A 26,211-nucleotide genomic window follows, 5' to 3' on the forward strand; every position below is an offset into this window, starting at 1 on the left:
TCTGTTATTTATGATGCTTATGAAAAAAAGAAACCCGTAAAACTGACCCAATTTTAGTAAGAAAAAAAAAATCTACATTTTCGTCACTAGCATTGATTTGACGGCTCAGAAAAATTTAGTTTCAAGTTATGAAAATGTTGGCCTATATAGGTGACACTTCTCGCTTTTGCTTTAATACATCGAGTCGGGGTTTCAAGGTCGAGGGGAAAAGACCCCCCCCACACACACACACACACACACATTCTCACATCAGGGCCTTTGTGGGGCACCTGATTGTGGGGTATTTCTGTGCGTTCCAGATATACCTTGTGGTCCCCTACTAGTGGGGTATGTACAACCTGGCGATAACAACCCGGCGGTGTGCTTACGATGTTACCATAAAAAAGTGTGCAAGTTTTAGCACACGCTCACAAAAAGTCATTTATGGGGTACCACTTCTAATGCCCCGCAGGGCATAGGACACCGAATATACAGTCATCTGAAAGACTTTACTCTGTGGGGTCCTGAAAAAATACCCCACAAAGTAAAAATGCCTCACAAGGGGTATGTGAAGCGCACATAAAACCCCACAAGAATGCTGAGGTGAGAGCACACACACACACACACACACACACACACGCACACATACACACCCATACACCGCGCAAACACATCAAATGTGAAATGTTCGCACCGCTACATTAAATTTTGGATTAAAAATAAATAAATCCCCAAAAAGGAAAAAGGGGGCAAAGGGATATATTTGCTGTGCAAATGAAAATTTAATCGTCTTTAGCCTTCTAAAGAGTCATCGACATATTTATGCCCCGACATTATGAGATGGTATGACGCCCAAGTAGTCAGTGTATATAATGCATTATTTTATAGATCGTGAAAATTTCCTTTTCTTTGTGTTCCTTAAATAATTATCTATATAACTATTCACATTTCTCTCATCAACTTTTTCTTCTCTATTTGTCCATCTCCTCCACGAGGTCTCTTACATTTATCTTAAAAGTTCACCTCTTGTTTTCATTCTCTCTCTCTCTCTCTCTCTCTCTTTCTCTCTTTCTCTTCAATATTTCATATTAATACACGTGTTTCTCTCTCTCTCTCTCTCTCTCTCTTTCTCTTTCTTTCCCTCTATCTCTCTCTTTCTCTCTCTCTCTCTTTCTCTCTCTTTCTCTCTCTCCCTCTCACCCACACTCTAACACCTGTCTCCAATAGCCATTCAAAAAACGCAAAGTTATTCCCTTGACACCTTGTACCTCTTAATTGAGGTTATTTAGGTCCTTTGGTACATATATCAACAAATAGATGAAATAAATCAAACTTTTAGGCAACTTCTATTTATAGTTCCATGTCCATTTATTCCACATGAAGTAGAAAAAGTCACGTGACAACATAATCAATATTAACAAATTAAAGCTTATTTATTCAATACATGTATAAATTAACACACTCTCACTCACACTTATTGATCTCACAATATTTTAAAAACAATAAATTTAGATTCACGAAGCTCCATTGAAATATGATAATACTGGTAGAAAACCGTTTGGATAAACCATGCAATGATAATGAAATTGCCATTTTTATTCTGTCTGTTTTAATTCTGACTGTTGTTTTGTATGATCATAAACACTTGCTTTAAACAAGAATAACAAACCGAAATAACGCGAAAATCACATCTAGATAAAGTATACCCTTTCTTCTTTTCCTTCAAGTTTTTCCAAAAGTTGTCTATATTCTGATCTTGTATGGGTGTTTTTCTCGTTCTATCACTATAACTTTGAACATACGAAAATATATCATTAACAAGCTACCAAGTTTTATCATGATAATGCACAACTCTGTACATTGTTTCACTGCTAGTCTACAAAATAAATTTACAAAATAAGGCACGTTTGCCGGCAAGGCATGTTGGCAATATCGCTGTTTTCCAGACAATTATGCAACAACATTAAAAAGTCAACATAAAAACTTAGAAATACAATAAACTACATCCAAAACTATTGCGTGTATTCTTCGCATCAAATAAATCACAATCTATTCCATCTCGTCTCGTATAAGTCTTGTCTATTTACAATGATGAATACATTTTCATTTGCTGATCTTCTCAAAGGTAATAAATAGATATTTACAAAGGCAAACTGTACAAAAGAACTCAGTAGTTTATTGCAAAAATAGATTCTTGCAAAGGAAAGTTATTCATGAATAGGAACGTCACTGAATTAATGGAAATGACTTTTAAAAGTTTAAATACATATCGACGGTTTACATACAACAAAAAGGTAAAATAACGCAATTACAATAGTTTGGGCAGGAACTAGGTTAATAAAGCCGAAAGTGGATTAGAAAATGGAAAATTGCGTAAACACTTCAAATATGAGGAGTGGCTACATTTCCTTTGAAATATATGATAATAGTTTGAAAGGAAAGTGAAATTCCGTAGGCATGCTGGCGACCCAGCTTTTTAAATTAGAAGGCATTATTTTAATTGTCAAGCTATTCTTTTCAAGTTATGCAATTGTTAAGTACTCGATTAGATCCCTTAATTAATACAAACATGACCATGAACAAGCGCAAGTTCCTACATAGCTTTAGTTTACGTTTTGAATCTCAGGCATTACAATTCCTCGAAACATAGTAATATGTTCTTTGGAAGTTTTATAAAAAAAATGATAACTCGATTAAACATATAGGAATATGTTTGTATACCAATTCTTGGATAAAGGATACAGCTTTTCTTTTGAGGCATCAAATATTAATACAAAAGGAAGACTGTTGGCTTTTGGTTTTTATTACATTTTTTGTGTTTGCGTCTTCAAAGTTTTTTTTTTTTTAATTCTTTATACAGATGTGGAAGGAAATCACATTTAGAATTCTCTATGGTTTATTGCTTAATTTGAGAGCAAATGGTGCATATCGTCTGAGAGCACGTTATATAATTCAAAGGCACGTATAAAGTCAACATGAATTTAAAGACACATAATGTATAATATGGGTATACTTGATATGATTTAAAGGCACGTTTGAAGGCGATGTGATTCACAAGGCACTCGATAACAAGCCACTCGATAGAATGATTTATGTTTACTCCTATCGATACACTACAATCATTTAATTCAAATTAAATGTTTACCAATATGACACTTGCTTAGAAATCCCGTCGGGTTTTCTACTTCCACATGAAGAGTACTTGCATAATCAATAAATTAACATAAATACGACATTCCATATTTTGACAGACGATAAATAAATGTTCGAAGTAGCTCTATGTGGCTCTGTAGCATGCAGATTCCACGTGCTTGTAGAGATAACTTTTGAGCGCGAAAGCTTTGTTGCACTTTTGACAGACGTACGGTTTAATGGTGGAGTGCGTCTGGACGTGTGCGCGGAGGTTGGACTTGTCGGCGAAGGCCTTTCCGCACTGGGGGCAGGAGAAGGGGCGTTCCCCTGTGTGAGTACGGATGTGCCCCTGGAGTAGCCAGGGGCGGCTGAAGCACTTTCCGCAGATGTGGCATTTGCACCCGAGCTTGTGGGTCCTGTAGAATCGAAGGAAAAGGGAGAGGAAAGAAATAACTGATTAGTTTCACTAAATCTTTGGGCTATGGCTATTAAATGTATCTGTGAAAATATTGTATTGCGATTTTAAACATCTATTGGGTAAACAAAGGATGTTCAAATGTAATTAAAGAGGCAGCAAAGTCACACCATACAAGTAGTTCCTTTTCTTTGGTAATATGCACAACTGAATTTTATTCTTTTGGTACTGAATATCAAAGTAGATGTTTTTCCAAGTTCAGTAGAAATTTAGGTTAAAAAAAAAACATATATTAGGAATTTATTAAAATTTTAGACGATAGGTTTGAATGTTCATGATGATCTTTGCAAAGCCACGTAGGCGTATTATCATGATACAGCTATTATAAACTTGTGTAAAAGATATTGAATTCTTAAATCTTTCCTGTGAAACATAGGAATTTTAATGTGGCCTATCTAAACTGAAAAGGTAAAACAAAAATCCCATGCTTACCTGATGTGCATACTGAGTGCAGGCATGGAAACATAGACCTTGTCACAATGCGGGCACTTGCGGGCCTTCTGGTCGGTCACGCTCCGGTGCGTCTGCCTGTGCCTGGCCAGGTTACTTGACGTACTGTAGCTCTTCCTACACTCAGGACACGAATGCCCAGGCATCATGGCTCCATCTAGCGGCGACATCGCCATAGGTTGCGACTCTGCCGACATCGGACTGGCGGGTTGACTGTTGTAGTGCGAGGTGGTCGTGGTGTCTAACATCGGGACGATGACCATACTCGACGGCGACGTCGCCTTGATGGGGCTGGATGGTGTGGTGGCACGGTCGTCACGGGAAGGTACAGATCCTTCAGCGGGTTGAGCGTTGCCTCCGATGGAGCCGTAGTTGAGGGTCATGTTGGCTTGGCGAATGGGTGATTGATTTAGAAGTCCACTGACATCACTAGGGTAGTAAAGAGCTCGCCTTTGGTCGTAGTATTGTTTGTCCGAGTTATCTAGCTTCTCAGCGAGTGTAGATAGAATAAAGAGACCACTATGCGAGGAGTCCATGGTCTTGAGAAGCCCTTCAGTGGACGGGATGTTGAGGGTAGTCACTTGCTGAGCCCGCTGCTTCTTCTTTTCGCCTGCAACCTCACTCCTAGGGCGCCCTCTGCGTTGCCTAGCCTTGCTGCCAACTTGCGTAGGGTTAGAGGTTGTGTGGAATTGGAAGGGTCGGTTGCGTGGTGAGGGCACTGAGACAACAGACCTCGCCGATGGAATTTGAATAACGCTGGAGTAACCATAGTAACCTGTAGATAGAGATGAGAAATAAATAAATAAACACAGTTAATCCAAACGTCAAAACTGCCAAACGAAATATCAGTAGACCCGTGTGCTATCTGCCGATAAGTAGCGGAGTTCTCTTTGTTGTCATTTTTATCCCCCACGTGGTTTTGATCAGGATTCCACCCGAACACTTTTCCAGTAGATATGAAAATACATTCTCTGAATATTATTGAAAGTAAAATGATCACCACATTCATCATGAGAGAAAAAAAGGCATTGTATGAAAACGTCTGTTTGATACTGATAAGGGGCCTTTGACATATTCGTCGGGTTGTCGAGATTTACAGCAATGACATCGTCACCCCGGTGTTACGATAAGAAAAACATAGAGGTTTCACTAAAACTCGATTGTATTTCACAGAACAGATATACAGCTTGGTGTAAACAACAAAAGAAGCTGAAAACACGGATATTTTGGTGAAATATTTAACGCTTACACTACGTGACTTTAATTGGAAAATGGCCAAAAAACGTTAGTGTTAGATAAATGACCTTCTCGGGTTGGACATTTCAAAAAGGTAATGATCCTACCTAAAGAACCGAACTTAAAACTCATTTCAAAGTATGTAGATATTAACAAGATACGGAAGGTTTACATGGAAAAATAGCTCTAGAGCTATTTTTTTCAACAAAATAATATTTAATAAGTCTTTCAAATATTGTCTGGTTTTCCCTAATTGGGCAAAAAGGACACAATCGGTCTCATTTTATTTCCATTTCGAGTGCTGTGTCAAAGTGGTAACAAATAGGCAAAAAGGTAGAGTGCAATGAAAAATGGCACAAGTCAAACTGCAGATAATCATTAATTTTATGTTTAGGTTTGGGACGTTTCGTGGGCGGCAACAGGCTGAGCAGCCAACAGGGGCAGACGGGACGAGAGTGCGCATGTTAATCAAGCTCGCGTGCCAGCTGTCAGGAGCTAGCCGCTGCACATCAATCACAAAACACCGCACCTAGAAAACAAACTCACCAGCTCCATGAACCCCGGGGTCATACGACAAAGAAAGAAAGGGCAGGCAGGCAGGGAGAGAAAGAGAGAGAGGGGAGCGAGGTAGAGTGAGAGAGCGAGAGAGAGAAGGTGAAAGAGATAAAAGCAATAACAACATCATGGCTGGAAAAAATACTCGACATTCCAACGCAGCGGAGGAGAGAAGAAAGAGAGACAGAGAGTAGAAGAAGAGACGCGTATCCTGATTGGCTGTGTCAAAGAGATAGTGGTACTCTCTCCCGGGGCACGCGCTGCGTGCGTCATGGTGCCAAGGAGTTAAGCGACCTCCCAGCCTCGTGCCGAACTGCATGTCGTCTGTCTGCCCAACCCACTAGCCACGCGACAACAAGTCTCATCTCCAGTCACTCTCAATATTTTCCCCATTTTTTCAAACGCACCGTGCATTTTTTTTCTCGATTGAACCAGGTAGGTGTTTTCACTCTCATATCCCTAATTGAAGACAAATGGCGATCCCCCGCGACACATTGATCGAAACACGAAGCTCATGATTTGATTAAACATAAAGGAATGTGGACAACTAAAATACAGTTACATTTTAAGACGGAGAGCTTACAAAATGCTAGTTATATTGTACAGCAAAGTGCAATAAACATACAAGATCATTATCAAACTTGGAGCAAGACTATGCCATATGATGTCTTCTTTTTATGGTGCCCGAAATATATGAATGGGTGTCGATAAGCAAACCCTTCAAGGGAAGACCTCATCCCAAAACTACCCTCATGGCGATGCTCCTTCCTCGTAACTACGAAAGAGCGCTGCATTTTGGTATAGCAAAGTCATAAATTTCTCCATCAGTTGGGGACCGAAAGAATGCCAGCGAAATTGTATAAAGATGGTGTCATATCTATAATCACCGTGACATTTTGACATGAAACATCTTTGAATCTAACCTTTTCGCCGCCATGATGTTTTTGTTATGACACAACGAGAATTGTCGTGATAGTTCGACGTGTCCAGTGTGCATGTTATAGCTGCAAAGGTTTAAACGATCAAAACATATTTCTGTAAATATGACGGCCAACATGCGCAAGACACATTAGAAAATGCTTCACAACAACGTACTATTTGCTCAGCCCCCCCCCCCCTCAACCACTAAACTGTAAAGTATGAAATGGTATGCACTAATCCACTTTGGTATTTTTCTCTCCATCATTGTAAATATGCTTTCACATGTTTGCATGTTTCCCTTTCTTACTCATACTTTACTTACTCATCTTCGGATTCCTCTATTGTTTTATCCCCATCCCTCCATGTTATCATTCTATGGATCTGGCATCCCCATAACATGTTCCTCTTACCAGAGAGAGATACTCTCTGCTCCCGAAAGTAGTGCAACTTTATATTGGTTTGTCCCCATACAGTGTACCAGCTCCAGGACGCTACAATGCACGACGATACAAATTACGCTTGTTTGTAGGTGGTGGCGGAGCTCGCTGACGAACAGCTGTTTTCTTGATTGATGACGAGAAAGATGAGGCCAGAGGAAGGGGGAGCAAACCAGAACAGACAAACTTCTTTCATTACCCCTCAATATAAAACATCTTTAACTACCTAGTCTACCTGCACTCAGACCCTGCGCTAAAATTTTATGTATGGTGGTTGCGTAATTAAAGGGATGGGTGTTTAATCCTTCCATAATCTCGATGTAGAGTGGCGGTTTCTTATGATTCTTGTAATTCTTTTAATTCAGGTATAGGTTTTGGCTATTTTCTTGTTTTTTTCACAAGAAAACAACCCCCACAAATGGTCAGCTGATTGAATAATTAGTGACCAAATGGACAGATTAGTACAAATTAACATAAAGGTGGTTGGGAGCGAACAACGCTGGAGATTGATAATTTACACCGAGACGTATAGTGACCCTCTTTGACGTGTGATAATCATGATTATAATAATGATAATGATAATAGTAACAATAGTAGTGATGATGAAAATGATAATAATAATAATAACGAAATCGATTTATATAGCACAACTAATATATGAATTTTCGCTTTGATGAAAAACTCGTAAGAGTAGTAGTGCTACATTAGGGATTCTTAACTAACATTTTTAAAGCTTTCTGAAAACAAATCGGGCTCAAAAACTTTGAAAACTGCCACAGATTTGGCTTTTCTAATGTCAAGTCCCCTTTTTGAAAAGTCTCTTTAATGTATAGGCCTTCTACCACTCGTATGCAATGATGTAACCCAACGTTGGCCCCGTACCCTTCATCATCATCATCATCATCATCTGGCGAGACAGCATAGCAACGAGAGCAACCAACCCGTCACGCTTGCTCTCTGGAAGTCGTCCAACCAACTGATGCGTGCCAACGAGATAACTAGTGGTTATAGCTAGGCGACACTTGTTGGGTAGCATGATAAATAGAAAAATAGAAATGGTTAGCCTTTACAGGTAGGTTTTCCTCCAAGGATGCCTAATTGGTTCAGTTTTTTTCTTGGGCGCGTACCCCGAGCCCTTCCGTGTGTTTGTAGAGCACTTATTACAACGAATTTGCCTACCATCGTCACATTATGCTATGGTCGTCAATCGTATTATTTATGCAGTCGTTTAAATTTGATGAAACCTTGAGGGATGTGTTTTGAACTATTTGTTTTAAAGGGACTTCAGATATGCCAAGGTGATAGAATTATATTGCGTTTTTTAGTAGAGACATTGAAAATAAGGGTTAACAGCGTAAAGCATGAACAAATATAGAGAGAACATACTTTGAACATGAAGATTATCAAATAAATGACTAAAAAGATACCGCAATAGCCATTGACATTTTCAAGGGAAAGACAGAAAAAAGGGCAACATTCAAAATCAGTCCACTGCCTCCTTGATCGTTAACTATGTCAAGACCGTAAAACATCAGTTTTGAGGAGAAGACGACAAATGGAAGAAAAATAAAATACGATCTGACGATGGGGATGTGAGAGAATGTTAACGAAAATAACTTTGCTATCACAGAAAATAGCACAGACATTGGCGAACATTTTCAGGGCCAGATGATTTTCGACCATCCCCACGATCACCGTACCACCCTCCATGCAAAAACCAAAGCACGCACGTGCACGCGACCGCAAATCCATTTTGTTTCGAAACGTGAATAATGTCCACAGATGCAAGACTCAGACCACGCCTGTCTTCGACCAATAATTCTACCTGACAACAATTGGAGACGGTGAAATTAGAAGAAATGAAAATCAGACACAACTGTTCGCCCTGTATAAGAATGTTACGCCACCACAAGTTGCAGATCTATCTCAATGAATCAATCGTTAGCCAGGATATTTGTGAAGTCATTTTTAGAATAAGTGTTCACTAAAAGAGTTTGTAAACAAGAAAATATCAAAAGCTATTTAAGATGGATTCGAATGACTGCAAACATAATGTGATATTAGCAATAAAGCATTGTATTATTCTAATTTTATAAAATGATAGGTTTATTCAAGTTTTTGTAAGCATAGTACGGACAATGAAAGGCTTTTATTTGATTTGTTTAATTTGTTTAATTTATTTCTATTTCTCTGTGTGTGTTGAATCAAACATTGGACTCCGTTTGAACTTTTAAAAAGCCGGTGACGAGGAAAAGTCGCAAAAGTGCATTCTCTGTCGTCAGTAGCGGGGTTATTCATCTGCGTCAAAATAGAAAACTTGTTTTTCATATTTCCATACACATGTAGCCAAGGTTAGCCGGGGGACAAACGGCAAATTGTGTGTGGAAGAATGCGTCAAAATTGAACATCCGGAATTCCACTCAATTCTGCACTCGAACTTCCAAACGTGTCGATTTTATTAGCAACTGTTACCGAACGAGCCTGCCCCGTCCGCGAAACTCATCAACCCCACATGTCTAATAAGCACGACCTTAATGAAACATTTCCGATTGGGGACAGGATTGGAGGGATCCTCTAGGACCCAACAAAGGCCAAGTTGTTGAAAATGGAGCCGCAGAAAGAGCCTGGGCAGATAAAGGGAAGGGGCTTGCGGTTTTCAGGAAAAAATATATATCATTGAGGAATTGATTGGGAGAAATAACAACACGAACGTGCGGCTTGAGTGGTAAAAAAGTTGACTATGGACGAGGTTGATGTTGAAGTATTTGGAGCAGACAACACGCAATAGGGTAAACCAAGTGTGCCTATATACCAGACTTCAATCAGGACTTAGTTTTTAGCCACCACTGGCGCGCGCCGGTTGTAACCAAATAAGGTAATGCTTGCTCTCCAGCCACGTGCCTCTAAAAGACACACCATACCTTCCCTCTTTCTCTCTCTCTCTTCCCTCCTCTCCCTCTCTTCCCTCCTCTCCCTCTCTTTCCTACTATCCCTCTCAAGTACTTTCCTTCTCCTCTTCCCCCATCCAGCTGAGGAGCAGACGCTACCAAATTGACTGATGCCGAAGTATGACTGCTTTTATCACCCCCCTCTAAAACAAAAATCGAAAGCAGAAACCGAGAGGGACACATTTATAAAGGAAATGGTTGTTTGACAGTCGCTGATATATATTTCCTGTCACATTTACTTCACAGATATCATCTTTAACATTACGACGGAAAGGCGGTCTAGGATTTCATATTCTCCACGTCTTCAAGTTTTCCCTTATTTCTCTGACCGCTGAATGTACGACACACCGGCCTCCATCCATCCTTCCCTCTTCATGTTATGAATGTCAGCATGAGAGGTGGAACGAAACACTAGAAGATCAAAATCTCTCCCCCTTCCGAGTTGATGAAGATTCTAAAAATACCCGATGATATTTATTTGATCCGATTGATAACATTTCGTCGTGGCCTTTAGCTGGATGGTGAGCTCGGCGCTTGCATTTGCGTCGATTAATTAAAAGACGGTAAAGAAAGTTAGGGCAGACCGACACGTGAACTGTTGAAGAAGACATCTGGTGCTGAAGGTGAAAGTTTGCGCGCCATGACTTACTTTTCATGCCATATTCTTTCTGATGTATCAACAACAACTGATGTATGTTTTCCTTGAGCTCGGGCTCCAAAAATCGATGTAGATTATTCTTATTATCATAAAGAAATAGTTTCATAGGCATCAAATCATTTATTAGGCCTAATCTTTTATTGTATAATATTAATTTTAATATAAATTCATGTACACCAATGTGCAATGAATATACTCGTATAGTCATAGAGTGTGTATTATGAGCAATATGAATTTTTAAAAGAATCATTCTACGTTGTATTTCTTGATGGAAACTAACCATTCCTAACATAAAATCTCACATTTTATCAATCACAATTTGTTTCTTGGTGATATGTCTTAATAAAATCAAATAAAGACTTTCGCCCAAGCCTAATGTGTTGTATATATATGCAAAATGAAAAAGATTTTTTGGTTGTTGGTTTAAGGTCACGACTAAACCCTGTTGCTAGGCTAAGCCGGGTGACCTCAACACCAGGGTCATGACCTCGGTCATCCTCTTCATACAAACAATATACACATGATAAAGATTTGCTAGACCACAAAAAAGGAGGGGTAAAAATGAAGGGAAAAAAGGAGAAATATAAAGACTCCCCCGTTCATGTAAGTCATCAGCTTTACCACTCAAAATTCCTTTTGACATTGAAACTCACTTTTTTACCCTCTCCTTTGAATATGGAAGGCATGGTAATAGAAGAGAGAGAGAGAGACAGAGAGAGAGAGAGATCGCGGTTGCGCTGGTAGATTATTGGAGGTATAATATTTCTAGCGTCTTTAGGGATCGACATTGAGAAGGTTGGGGGATCGTGGACCAACGTCAGGGGTGTATGGTTGCCCCCCTTCGGAAAAAGAAGAAGCTAATTGGCATAAATTGACCTGTCTCATCCTATATACATTTCGGTTACCTACAAAAAGGTCAATAATCAGATGGAAAGCTTACCGGCTAATTTTTAATGAATGAAAATCAATGATACCATAGTCTTTTTTAATCATGGCAAATACCAAAATATCTTTATTTATCTGTAGATAAATACTGAGCTTCTCTCTTCAAAATTTTATATTGCAGTTCGATTAATCTCGTGTCACGTAGTAGGGTTGGGAGATATTTTGCTTTAGTGTCAAACTAGTGAATGTTTTATTTTTATCAGGCACGTAGTCGATGATTATCATAAATTGTGCTTTTTATATTTTAAAACCACTTTCAATTTTATTCTTCAAAAGTTCAAATCTCTAATCTTATGTACCGTTTCGTTAGATGCTTTTTCCTCGCATTGCCAAACCATTATTAGATTACCCCTTCAATTTTCATCCCCATCGACAGCTACCAACAATCCGTCTACCCCCCCCCCCCCCCCGACCCCCTCCCTTCACCCCATCCAATATCATAACCAACCCCTCAACAGTACTCCTGAAACCCCGGACCGACCAACCAACCGTCACTCCTCAATTTGTATTTGACGTAGCCCTGATTAGCTTGACACACCTGACCTTATGACCTTTCAATTTAGCCTGACTCTTGCGTATACGCAGAGGTCACAATGGACTTCCAGTTTCATTCATAATTTTACTCGTTTTCTCTCTTTTTTCCTCCTCTTTCCATCTTGTTTCGATCCGACGCGGAGCGTCACAGGTGGTGGGCAGGTTCCCTGACAATCTTTCATTCATTCAGTAGTAAACGGGCTTTCGCTTTTACTTTTCTTTGTATTCAAAACTTCAACTGTTCAAGTGCACGTAGGTAGATGTATGTAGCAAACCGTCATTTACTTTCCCAATTCTTTACGATATATTCGATTTAGATTATTTTATCGCCTTCAAGAGGACTTCGTTCAGTGACTAGTCTAATATGGAATGTGGTTTTTCTATTGAGTACTTCATATACGTTCAAAATAGCCCATTTATTGAAGCTTACAAATTATATTCGCATGATTCAAGGAGGAACGGGAAAATGGAGAGAATGGTATTCTAATTATAATATTTATATCATGAACATAGTATTCAGGATTCATATTCATAAGCTCTAAGCAAAATAATGATTACAATTTATGATACTTAAAGTTGACAACTGACTTTTGATTTCAAAACAGCACTAGAATGATTGTTTTGAACAAGTCGAGTGCAACACATGTCTAAAGTAATTCCGGCCATTTTTCTCTGACCGGAAGTTTGTAGGTGGGCATACTCAACATGACCATACCATTAAATCAAAACACAAGTACCCCTTCCCTCATGTATTTCTATTTTTTTATATTCTACTTTTTAAACAAGTTTTGATTTAAAACCACGCCACCGCGGGAGTTTTATGGAGGAGGTCGTTAGCGGCACGCGCGTGACGACAGGGCACCTTGTGGTCGCGTGGAGTGGGGCGCACGCGAGGCGCACGGGAGGGACACTTTGACAACTTGAACCTGTTCGCAATTTCAAACGGTTATACATGCTTCCATGAATTGCATTGGACGTGAACTCTCTTTTTCATTCTTTGCAAGCGGACCTGGATTGGAAAATCGGTTGGATGGAGTTCTATTTCAGGAACGATCTTGTGTCAATTCAAACATGGAAGATGGATGACATTGGGTTGTTGACTAGTCGAAAAACGTCAATAAATACAAAAATGATTCAGACAACTGAATAGCAACAAGCAATTGGGCGTGCATTTGTATGATGTTGTGCATCGAAGCATTAGCCCTGCTTGCAAGTATGTTTTTCAATTTAGCGGATATTTTTTATCGGCCAAATCAAACTATCAAAATGCATTTTAAAGGAATCTACATCTGACATATGCAGTATAAATGAAGACCTACTGGGAAAAACTAAGAATACAAATGTATAGCAAAAATTATGCAGAAATACGAAAGATTTTTGATAGGTTTTCTGGTAACAAAGGGGCAATGAAAATGATAGGTTTATGGAGCGTTTCAATAAAATAATAATGATATTGTTTTCAATTTGATCGAAATTCATTTTTATTTTCGTTCTGACAAAATACACCTTTTCAGGAACTGCATCTTACACACAAGATCATTTCCACCCAAGCGCCATACTTGTCTTTATCTATACATAACGTAATTACGGAACCCACGCGACTAGCTGTTGTCATATGGCGCGTTCCCCTCTCCACACTATCTTAATTCAATTCAATATCCACTCTTTGCTAGATCTCTATCTACCCCTACAGGCGGTAATGAGAAATTCTCGGCCAACCCAGGGAGGAGGGAAGCATCATCCATTCTTCCTCTCTCTAGTCTTCGTAGCATCTTCCGGACATTGGAGTCAAACGCAAGGAGTTGCCATAAAATAATTGTGCAAAGTATGGTAATATTTTATAGTTTATATTTAATGCTGGACAAGTTCTATGTGGGCAACGTATTAAAGAAATCATTTGGTAATAAAAGAATTGAGCGCAGCTGTATTAATGTGTATATGCGTAAGGAGTAGGATGTCACGTGACGTTTTAGGGAAGGGGTGTCAGAATCCCTCCTGCAAAGTCCAAAGCGTCAATGAAAATAACATTTCTTTATTAACCTGCTCCAAACTCTGCATCAGGGTACAAGTCCGTGGTTATATGATGACGGTGCAGTGCATCAGTATATTTATATGTGTATCTATTTTCCTGACGACCACCACCCCTATCTCTCTATTAAAATTGTATCCTACAGCCCACCCCCCCCCCGCAGAAACAACCCTTCAATTACTACTATCGACCTGGCAGAGATGAGAGGAGGGGAGGAGGGGGGGGGGGGGTTTGCGGGGGCGGGGAGGAACACAGAGTCCAAGCTGTGACCGGAAACGAAGAGATTGGCAGGAGACGCGTGCCCCTATATACCATATACACTATACGATGTCACTGATTATGATGACGATGATGATGATGAAGGCACTGCAAGTCTATCTCAAAGAAGAGTGACTTGTCTAGACCCAACATAATAGATAATGCCAAGCGAGAAGATGGGGTGACAAGAATATAATGAACTGATAAGATGGGTGCAGGGAAAGAGAGAGAGAGACAGATGGAGAGAAAGAGAGGGAGAGAGAGAGAGAGAGATAGAGAGAGAGAGAGATGGAGAGAGAGAGAGAGAGAGAGAATGATATTGACAGACAGAGAGCGACAGACATACAGAAGGAAACATGGAGGGAGATAACGGCCGACGAATGAAGATAGAGAAAGGTATAATGGAACCAAACAGATGAAGGAATAAACCTGTTTGAGGGGAAGGAGGCCTATAAAAATGGAAAAGAAGAGCAAAACAATGGAAAACGAATGAAAGTGGAGATGTTTGAGGGAAAAACAGGTAGAGAAATAGCCTAAGCATTATGGAAAGAGAGCGAGAGAAGGTGAGAAAGGAAAGGGATTAGGGAGAAAAGGGTGGGTGTAGAGGAGTAGAGGGGGAAGGACAAGAGAGAGAGAGAGAGAGAGAGAGAGAGAGAGAGAGGGGGCGGGTGGTAAGAGGGAGTTGATTATCGTAAGAGAAATGATTCAGGTGTCGAGTTGTAACAGTCAAGTTTTGCTTTCTATTTCTTGCACTCTATAAGTACGTCATTGGCCAAACATGTACACCCGTCACGTGATTCACTCGATTCGTCAACTCGAGAAAGAATCTGCGGCCGAAAGATTCTCTGACAGATTTGAAAGGCAGTGGTGAGAATTCAGATAAAATCTATAAGATCTAACGACTTACAACGGTTACACATATAGCTCGTTAGTATGTAATCAAAATATCGAGTAGGAATGTTCGAAATAAGCGCGGCTATAGTGAGGGGATCTTTTGAAATTAATTTTATTCAAATTTAATTTTCGGCCGCTGCTTACCAAAATTGGATAAACAACAAAGCAAAACATGTGCCATCTTTTCCATGATATTTTTGTTTGAAGAGTTGAAACAATGACGGGGCCTTGTAGGCTGTATCCGAGGAGCTTTTGTGATTTCATGCCTGCTCCGATGTGGTTTCGCCCTTTTAAATCTACCTTTTGCCGAAGTGTTGACGAAAGTGCGTTCCCAGAAGACTAAGCTTCGCGTATCAATACCTTTTGGTCTTTTGTTTCAAGATCTCTGACCCCAATTTGGGCGAGAATCCTGGTCTTGCTTCTGTATGTCTTGATTTGTTCTTTTTTCTATCTCCCTCTAGAAAGAAAGAGTGATGATAAAGATAGATTGAAAGAGGTGTAAAGAGAGCAGGGGAAAAGGATAAAGATGTACTCGCGGTCGCGGCATCGCACTGGTTAATACCGTACGGAAATAGAGCAAAGCGTGAGTGGGGAAAGATAGGTCGGGTTGGTTTTCAAGAAGGGGGATTTGATCGCTCGTGTGGGACAACAAAACAAAAGGAGTCACCTCTACGGCAGTATTTTGACCTCTTGAAAATGGATCTCATTTCGAAAAGTTCGACTCCGTCCCCATTGTCTCCAATATCTTGTACGCTCACTATGCTGTGTGTAACTGTGGCGTGGTTTATGAAGCAGTGTGAAAAAGGGTTAACGATCACGTGCAAATCATCTAGTTGCGCCCGATTAACCTTATATTAGAAGTGTCAAAGAAAGAAACAAAATCGTCTAAATTAATATTTTTCCTACTGAACGGTCATCCAATGGTAACGCACCATTTAAGCTGTTGAAATATATGGTGTTTCAGAGAGAGAGAGAGAGAGAGAGAGAGAGTGAGAGTGAGAGTGAGAGAGAGTGGGAGGAGGGAGTGGAAAGAGTAACTAAATTTAGTTTTCAGGGCTGTTTGAGTTCGATGTTGATGTAGCCACTTCGTGGGTGTGAAAATGATTGAAGTTACAGGACAGTTGGCAGAGCAGGCAGGTACGGCGATGATAGGACGGGTTAGATGCCGGAGCACAGGTGTTGCAAGAAAGGCGAGGTAGTCGCCCGGGCACGCCGTCTAACAACCGAACGCCAAGCACACGCACGCAACCGTTTGGCGTCCGCCAATTTCATTCGTCCAAAATTCATGATAAACCCCTGTACCTTTCCGTTAAATCGCGATTAGGTGATTATTTTAAGAGTAAACCACTCCATTTGTGGAGAAATAGGAGTCATTATATGGTCATATGTCTTATACATTTTACAACAATATAGTACAGCAGATAATGGGTGGACTTTGGGAATGAATGAAGTAGTGGACTATGAAGTTGTTTCGACTACTAGTACTAGCAACCCACCGAACTTGGTTTCGTAATATTAATAACTTGACCCAGGAAAGTTTGCCTTCTCGGGCATAGCTTGGCCGGATCAGTAGGGGTCCATGAGATCCAGGGGCGGTCTGGTTGTATCGTAGGGCAAGGACGAAAATAGGGGGACCTATCGCAACGAACATGATAATACATAGGAGGAGAGATGTCGATGAAGAGATGAAACAATGATAGCACCGCTGACAAGATGCATCAATAGAAACAGCGACAACAGCGACAACAGCAACAGCAGCAGAAGCAGCAGCAGCAACATGGTTAAAGAGAATGTGTTAGAAACAAAAAAAGTATCCATCAGGAAAAATAAAGATGATTCTGCATTTTCATTTGAACAGCAAATTGAAAGAAGAAACACGCGGTGTTATTTTAAGGATAACATATACAATCAATAAAAATAGCCTAGATAAAACTGAAGGTAAAGGATAGCGAAGAAAAAGAAAACACGAAAGTAATTATGAAATAGAGATAGAGGTACATGATGAAGGGAATGAGGTAGAGCTGAGGTGGTAAAAAGGAAAAATGGCCGGGATAAATTTTGCAAGAAAGATCGAGCGAGGAAATGAGAGAGATGACAAGAGAGAAAGATAGGCTAGAGATAGGAAGAGAAGGGGAGAAGGTGGAAAAAAGAGGGAGATGGGAAGAGAGGTTCAACGATTTAAAGAAATGGAGAGACGGACAGCAAGATGGAGAGGTAACGAGAGATTGAGGGGGATAAAAGAGAAAGATAAATAGAGACAGAGAAAGAGAGGCAGACAAACAGTGAGAGAAAGAGAGAGTGAGAGAGAAAGAGATACTAGCAAAGTTCGAGAGAGATAAAGAGAGACACATGTAAAGAGAGAGAGAAAGATAGAGAGAGAGAGAGATGGAAAGAGATGAAGAGTATCGGAGCGCAGTGGTAGGAGAAGAGATGATGCCCTCGCCAACTTTGCCACGCGACCAAATGCCCAAATATGGTCATAAGCACGGCCACCCGGTACGGGGAGAGATTGCACAGGAATCTAACAGGCCGTTTTTTTCTCTCCTGCGCTCTACTTACATGTAGTCTCCTTACCGAACGTAACCTGTACCCTTTACTACTCATCCCTCCGCCCAGATAAAACACATAAGGTAAAGGGCAATAGAAGTTGGTTGTCTTTCTGGAGATTTATAAGCTCTGATTATAGTCTAGGAAAATAAACGTTATCAAACTTCTTCTTGGCGATAAAAATGAAAGTAGTCCTGTCTGAAGAAAGAAAGTATAGGCCTATGACGATTATAACTCTGGATTATGACAGAGGAAAAGAGGATGTAAATACTATATAACAGGGAAAAGTAGCAGACAAATATCATCAAAAGTGAGAAAAAACATTGTTTAATAAGATAATCAGTGATGTATTTTATTTTTTTTCTCTACGTCTTTGGACAAACCGAGAGACAACAAACAAGGATCGCCAAAAGCAAAATTTGGTCTTACTACCGATAAAAAGAAAGTTATGGGTATCATGCAACTTTAAAAAACAAAGCGTCATCTTATGGACAAAACAAAGAGAAAGCAAATTGTTCAAATAGATAAAAGAAAAAGTAACCAAGAAATATTTTGCTCTTGAACAGAACTAATATTTAAAAGCGTGAAAAGTTCAAATAAGAATCAAAACAAGTTTCACATGAACTTTTTAATAAAAATGTTAAGGAAATAAAAGAGTCAAGCTTGCATGCCGCCACGCCCTTATCCACCCCCCCCCCCACCACATCTCCCCCACCCCCACACGATCCCTTCCCCCGCTGGTCACTTGAGCCGGGTCGCGTGTCACTCAAACCCGAGACTGGCATTAGATTTCGCCAGATAGGAGATTTGGGGAGGAATTTCAACCGAATTGAAGAGAGAAGGAGAGCATCTTGCTCTGGTATTTTCACCGGTTCCCTCTCGGTGGTGAATTCCATTACTCCCGTCCCACACGGAGCACTCCTCACCAAGGAGAAAAGCTCGGAGGAAGAGGAGGAGGAGGGGAAAAATGATGACGAAGATAGAAGAGAGAGAAAACCAACTAAAAAAAAACTTGACGTAAAAACTCCTTCGGGCGGTGAGTGAACGGTTAATCCGAGCCTTTCTAGAAAATAAATATTTCGAAAAGCTTTATGGTTATTATTTTTTAGTCTGAGCGATGTGTTTATGGCTGATCAGCGTTCTTCATGAGATGACGTTTTGACTGCCATTTGGCTCAGACGGGATTTAGTAGCCGCAAGTCCATCTGATCGCATGTTGTGATTTGGGAGGATTACTGGTATTTTATGACCGTTTTTCTTCCAATTATGATCTGATGGTCAAATCTCCCATTTATATGGACCCTCCGATGTCATCATTTTTAGCATCTACTCAATGGACATTTCAACATCGAGTGTTTTTTTTTTTTTTACTGACAAAAAAGATTTGCAAAGTCAACCATTTAAGACTATTTAAAAAACATATTTCTAACATCTTGTATTCAATTTTATCAGGTTTTAACTGTCTTTTGGTATAATCTATCCCTTCCATACTTGTTTATAGTTATTTAGTTTTTCTGAAGTAGACCTATATGAGTTGAATCACTTTATAATCAGAAAGAAGAAATATTGAAAGAAAACCACACTTAAGATGATGACGCCAGATTACTAAGAAACATCCATTATAAATTATGGTTTAATATGCAGATGGGTATGGGTGACATTTCAGAAAGAAAAGTGGTGAAAACCCCGATCGAAACTAGAAATGGTAAGGGTACCATCATAAGAGTAAGGTTGAAATAAAAGGAAGATGAAAAGGACAGAATGGAAAGAGGATTTAAGAAGTCCTTTTAGATCTCCATCTCGTCCCCGAAGATGAGGTTGCCATTAGCAATGCCGACGTCATGCTGACAAATGAACTCAACATCATCAACATCATCATCATCATCATCATCATCCTCATCATAAGACTTGGCTAAGTGCCCAGGCGAATCCTGATTATCTGGGTTGTAAACTTCCACCACCTTTTGCCTGCGCCGACGCATGTGAGCATCATCTTCGCACCCTTAATCACTTTGACCGCTATCTATTTTAAAAGTTCTTCCAAGAAAGCTCCACCAGTGTGACAGTGCTTCAGCTCACAGGAGAGATGGAGCAGTGGAGAGGAGAGAGTGAGAGAGAGGGAGGATAGGAGATGGAGAGAGAGAGAGAGAAGAAGATAGAGTAGAAGGGGAGGGGAGGGAGAGAGAAACAGAGAGACACACAGAGAGAGAAGGAAATATACACAAGTGACGCAGTCTCAGTCAATGGTGAAGCAATAAATATTCTAGAGTCAATGACTTCCAAACGAATCTAAAGTCGACATAAATCCTTCCCGCCAACCGAAGGTATGGGCATGATAATATAAGACACACCGTCATAGGCTTATTGGCTTTTTCTTCACAGAAAAAAAAATCTCAAAATGATGAAAGACAGCAGAGAAAGAGATGAAAGGAACTTATATACATGAACATACGACAGACAAAATGATGTGCTTCCATTTAAGAGAACCCTCATAACACTAACAGACACAAGCAAAGCAGAGTAAAGATATAGTTTAAACGAACTCATTTATCACTGAGTGTGTACAGCAAGATGTAAATAGAAAGGTGAGACGTTGGAAAAGAACATGGTGAACAATATAAAGATACCATGTTGCACTCTCGTGACAATTAGCATACAATTACAAACTTCTACCAATGACAGCGCGCCAAGAAAAGAAATTGTATTTCGTGCTAAAGCCCACGACCTGTATTCATGATACTGGGCGTATATACAATAACAACATTAATAGAAATTAGTTTTGATAATTGCAAATTCAGCCAAAGGACCCAAAACGAAACAGTTTTGATTGATGTTAGAATTTTGAGTGTTGTTTCTTTATCTAATTTACTCAACATTAGGTGTGATCGAATCTTTTACTGCATGGTGCGGTGTAGCTTCATTAACCGTTACGATTGATGTAGGTCTATGAGTCAAATGTCATCTATTTCGCGGTCAATATCGTTACGAAGTAAAACCGATCAACGAGTGAGGAAGAGAAGTGTGCCGTCATGCGCCCTTGTAACGGTTGCATTTAAATCATAGTGATATACATTACATTTTCATTCTGTCGTTTAATATTCAGCTTAACGTTTCTAGGAATCTACATGTGTAAGCTGATAGACTGATGTTTGATGCTTTCTTACTTACATCAAATCACAACCTGATTGATAAAGGGAGTCTATCAACTTCTAACACATGCCTACATTGGTGTCTTATGACTGTTATGAGGATGATGGGGTGGAGGGGTGGTGGTGGTGGTGGTGGTGGTGGTGGTGGTGGTGGTGGTGGTGGAGGCGGAGGGGGGGGGGGGGGGCTTCACATAGTACTTACTGCTACTAAGTTGTTATCTTTACTCAATTTAAACAATCGGTTCATTTAACAACAAAAAACATGATGGCTGTAAATGGAATGTATAGGATATCAAAGTATGGAATGTAATTTTAATATTTGAGGTAAATGGCTAAGACAACATTCCAGTATTATTAACAAAAGTTTCCAATTCCATAAATTCTTACCTCCAGTTATCAAGGACAAGAAAATGGATAGTTTTTCACGACTTACAGTCGCAAAGCACGTTTTTGTAACAGTTATTTCGCCTTTGATGTAAAGTTCTGACTTTTTAAGGAGCGCACTTTAGCTTCGAGCGGGGAACTGTCGCGTTCAGTCCAGTTTGAAGTCGACTTTCATCTCGAGCTTCGAATCCCGAGGGACGCGACCTCAACTCGGGTCACAAATACATCGCATTCTAATCAAGAATCGCCTCAGTAATATCCCTTAAGAAAGCAGAAGAAAGAAATAAATAGACTGAAACTGTGACATTCCATTTCACCTGTTTCATATTCAAATAGCGTGCTCCACAAAGAAGAAAAACTGAGGAGTATGGATAGGTAGCGTTACCTATTTCTTGAGGCTTTCGGGTACTTTTTCACGAGCGACTTAATGAGAAGTGACGGCCAATCAAAACCCTGGGATTTCTTCAAGTCGCATGTTTTAGTCGTATGACTGGATCAGAGGTACTATATTTTACATATTAAACGAACGAAAGAATGAACAATCATAAAATCTTAAAGAGAATCTTTAAAATGTTCGTGTTTTTTCTTATTTTCCTTCCTGAGCTCCGTCTTTGTTTGTTCTTCAAATTCTTTGAGTTCTCTTTGTTCAAACTAATGATTAGACGACTTTTATTCCAATCCGGTACAACACGAGTCATTTGTATGTGTGTTGCCTTTGATTTATAAATACATTTAAGTTGAAATTGATTCTCATCAATATTTTTGTTTTTACCTTCTGAGCAGAAACAATGGAGTAAACCTGAAACTATATACCACCACCTCGACATAATGACGCAAAGCTGTCGGAATTCACGAAAGTGCAATGCCGGTTAATCATCGAAATAACTTGCCTATTAGTGCCAACAAAGTATCACCAAAGACAAGCTCCCGTCGAGTCCGAAACAAGGCTCGAGTCGAGAGAAAGAAGCACAAAGGTGGTTTCATCCAAATCAGAACGGTAAAGAAACCCCGTGGGATCTGGCGGGGAACAAAATGGACGAAAACCCGGAGAAAGAACTTTGCTCGCCTGCACAACAACCCTAACGATATAACGATGCTTAATTCGCTCGTTAGATCCATTAACTATGAATTTCTAGAACCGTGAGATGTTAATTTGCTTTCGTATACTCGCAAAGCAAAAACAGTGAGCAAATGGGCAAGAAAATGAGAAGAGAGAGAGAGCAAATCGTTTGAGAAAGTTTGAGAGTTTTCTTTTGTTTATCTGGTGGGTAAACCAGCGGTAGCGTACCGGGGGTCGCCCTGATGAGGAGCTCTGTGAAGTGGTTGGTAACACGAACTCTGCGCCCCAATACTTCTGAGTGCAACAAATATTAATGGAGATTACATTTCTTTAGATATGAGTATTGGTATGCAAGAACCTAACATATCAATATCAGTTTTACATGATGGATGTACAGTGATATGATGAAAGATGTATTGGTTATCAACTAATAAATAACAAGGAGAAGCTTGTCTAGAAGTTTTCCTTTCACATTATATTTACTATCGATTTCTAATACCAAGTTGGATTTGTTGAAATCATTTTTGAAATAAAATAAATGCGGACGATTTAGGGTATCGAATTGAATAAAGTTAATGTTCTTAAAGTAAAGAGCTATCTTATGGAATAATGATTTTGCTTGATATATTTAAAGCATAAAATCTTAACTTAGATTGGTTAATAACGAAGAACACCATGAACACTATTAAACAAAATTCCCAAGTTCTTCTATCTTTTCATAATCACATTGATGAAACTGATTAACATGAATAAGGTGCAGAACAAGAAAGTGCATTAACATTTTGGTTTAAAGCATATCCTACGTTTCTTGAGTTTAAATCAGTATAACTCATTTTACAATGAGGTTCAGGTAAAAGCCACTGGCAATAACAGTTTAATGGGTCGAACGGGGCATAATCGTTTCACCCTAAAAAAGCATATCAGACTCCCAAGTTGTTGATTAACCAAACACAAAAAGGAAACCTGCGAGCAATTCATTATTATTCTATCCTCCTTGGAGTTTCATTCCGTTTCCATTGGTATTTGATACGAGTTCACGTGTAAGGTGTAATAAAAACCACATATATTTCAACTGCCGCTCTAAGGGGAATTTCGGTCGCGCGCCATGTCAAAAGACAAACAAAATTGGTTGGTCAACGATCGTCAAAGGAGAGTAGTGACCATTTGATAGTGACCATGCGAGTGACCGCGACGCGCTTGATCACTCGGCCATCCCAAAGGGGTCATTTTCGCCAACACCTCATTTACATCAGCGATATACCTAGGCTAAATACAAACTGGGGGTAACTAAAACCCTCCCTGCCCCCGTCACTTATAAATCAATGGAGCGCATAAAAAGAACTTGAAGACCTCGCTTTTTATACTTTATAGCCGATCCCTTTCCCGATGGAGAAATTGTTTTTCAACCTTAATTAGCAACATTTTTGGCTCGTGCCTTAAACTTTAAAGATAGATGGACCGAGAAGAAATTTCGTATCGAATTAAGAAAATGTATCCGAACCAGGAGGTGAAATTGTTCATTTTAGACGATAATTGAGGGAAACTTTCGAGCTCACTTTCGCTAATATTACCATGAATCTTAGATTTTGTTCTGCTAAATATAGAAGACAAGAATTTGTTCCAAAGAAAAGTACACTTGTTGTTCTGTGGCAAAAATAAGATGACATTTAATACTTCTAAAAGTCATGGTTTTAGCACTGTGTATAATTACGACAACATATTTTGAAACTCAACCGTTGGAATGCTTTTATGGTGACAAGAATAGGCACACAACTAGTTTTGTTACATCCGAATTTCCTTGGCAACTTGAGACGGAGCGCTGCAGAAATGGTTTTCGAGTTCGGATCAAAACATCATAAACATAACTCGCTGTCAAAATTAATTTAGCAATCGTTCTTTTTTTTTCCCTCTCTTTTTTGCTTCTATGGTGATGAAATTTTTGGATAAAATGTGAATGAAATGAAGACTTACTCTGGATGGCTGTTTCTGCTGCAAAGCAGTCCCACATGGCGGCTTTCTCCTTGTTAGGCCGGGAGACACGGCGGACGAGGAAAGAGCGAGGCATGGTGATGCGGCGTGGATGATGCACTGGCACTGGTAGGATGTGGTATCCCTTTTAATCAAGGATGATGCAAGTTATTTTCAAAACGACCACAAGGCACAGACGAAGACGGTGAATGCCAATTTTTGTTCAGACGGTTATCTTTTTTCGATTTACCTCTTCAGTCTCGAGATGAAATTGGAATGAAAAGTGGAATAAATAAGACGCTAAAAGTCAACAACCAAGTGATGGTGAGGATTGTATCGAATGTAAGATGATGGTACCTCCTGTCTGGAAAGTGATGCGGGGTCGATGTTGCTGTGTGGTGGTCTCTTGTGACACACTCTGACTCACATTAGCGTTAAGGCAAGATGATTCAACACAATCATAATAGCAAAGGTGAAATATAGGTTGAGTTGAAAGCTGATGATGATGATGCTGATGATGAAACAAGATGATGACACTGATTGAAAGAGGAGGAAGAGTAGATGGAGGGACGAGCAACGACCGACTAGACTGGACACCAAGCGATGTTTAGATCCTATATATACTGCGCATCCACCTTTCTCTTCCAGCAACAAGTGTTATTATCCCTTTGAACCAGGGTAAGTCCTTGATACCAGTCCAGGGGTGGGATGGGCCAGCTCCAGCACGCATCAGTTGGTAGGTGACTGGTATCGCCATCACCGCATCTCCCCCCGTCGAGTACACACCCCGTCCTGCACCACCATGCCTCTCCCGGCTCTACCAATCACAATCGCGCGCGTGCCCCTTCGTCGGCCCAACCCACCAATCAAAGCTGAGTTTAGGGAGCCAACGGCCCGTGACAGGCCTTTCGGTTACTTTCATTGGTTGTTAAGATCTGTCAAGTAATTTTGACAGACGGAGATCCTGACGAGTTAAATTGGTTGTCCTGATATACCAGTTATTTACACTATTAAGCAGTTCGTGCGTAAAATTGACTAGGGTTAGTATAAAAGATATAGATCCAGACCGTCTTCTTTTAAAAATTGCAAATCTTTCTAAAACTTCATGATTATTCATGCTTTTTAAAGAATAAAAACAGGTAATTTCTTAACTTTTTCTCCACTAATCGGTTCTAACATTATTATTTTGACAAAACATTTTAATTGACGTTAACAATTAAATACAATTTCGAGTTTATATAATACAATGATAATACATCATAACTATGATTAATTAACTTGCGAGGCCTGCATGCTGCTTTAACTTTTTCATTTAATATTTATATTTTCATTTATTTGTTTTCTCCTACAAGCTACCTTCAATCAAGGCCGTGAGCCTGATGCATGATGTGTTCTCGTATGATACATACAAAATACATTTTTATGAAATTATTTTATCGCAGAGACTAAAAATCATTCACAATAATCAAAAGAATCAAGAATTGTTTCTGTTTAACAATACCAAGATACAGAGCATCACAATATTCAGCTATATACACATTATTAGAAACTTATTTATACAAGTTAATCGTTACAAAAAACGAAAGGTGACTAAATGGAACCAGCACGATTAATCAAATAATCTACTAACACAAGCCATTACAATTATTACAA

At 39.6% G+C, this 26,211-nt stretch overlaps 1 protein-coding gene across 1 annotated transcript; it reads right to left on the reverse strand.

Moving 5' to 3' along the window:
* Window positions 1–1,328: 1,328 nt before the first annotated feature.
* Window positions 1,329–25,290, reverse strand: LOC580246 (zinc finger protein SNAI2). Its single transcript, XM_780320.4, has 3 exons — window positions 24,562–25,290; window positions 4,019–4,811; window positions 1,329–3,527 (listed from the first exon to the last, which is right to left on the reverse strand). The coding sequence occupies exons 1-3, from the start codon at window positions 24,653–24,655 to the stop codon at window positions 3,257–3,259; spliced, it is 1,158 nt and encodes a 385-aa protein (XP_785413.2). The 5' UTR covers window positions 24,656–25,290; the 3' UTR covers window positions 1,329–3,256.
* Window positions 25,291–26,211: the final 921 nt, after the last annotated feature.

Source organism: Strongylocentrotus purpuratus, unplaced genomic scaffold, assembly GCF_000002235.5.
Source record: "Strongylocentrotus purpuratus isolate Spur 01 unplaced genomic scaffold, Spur_5.0 spur5_scaffold_8, whole genome shotgun sequence".
Taxonomy (NCBI): domain Eukaryota; kingdom Metazoa; phylum Echinodermata; class Echinoidea; order Camarodonta; family Strongylocentrotidae; genus Strongylocentrotus; species Strongylocentrotus purpuratus.

Excerpts from the sequence above, each read along its gene's own strand:
- LOC580246 (XM_780320.4), bottom strand. The coding sequence starts at position 24,655 with ATGCCTCGCTCTTTCCTCGTCCGCCGTGTCTCCCGGCCTAACAAGGAG. Across the intron at positions 4,812-24,561 it reads AGCAGAAACAGCCATCCAGA|GTTACTATGGTTACTCCAGC; the intron begins GTAAGTCTTCAT and ends CTCTATCTACAG. Across the intron at positions 3,528-4,018 it reads GCACTCAGTATGCACATCAG|GACCCACAAGCTCGGGTGCA; the intron begins GTAAGCATGGGA and ends TCGATTCTACAG.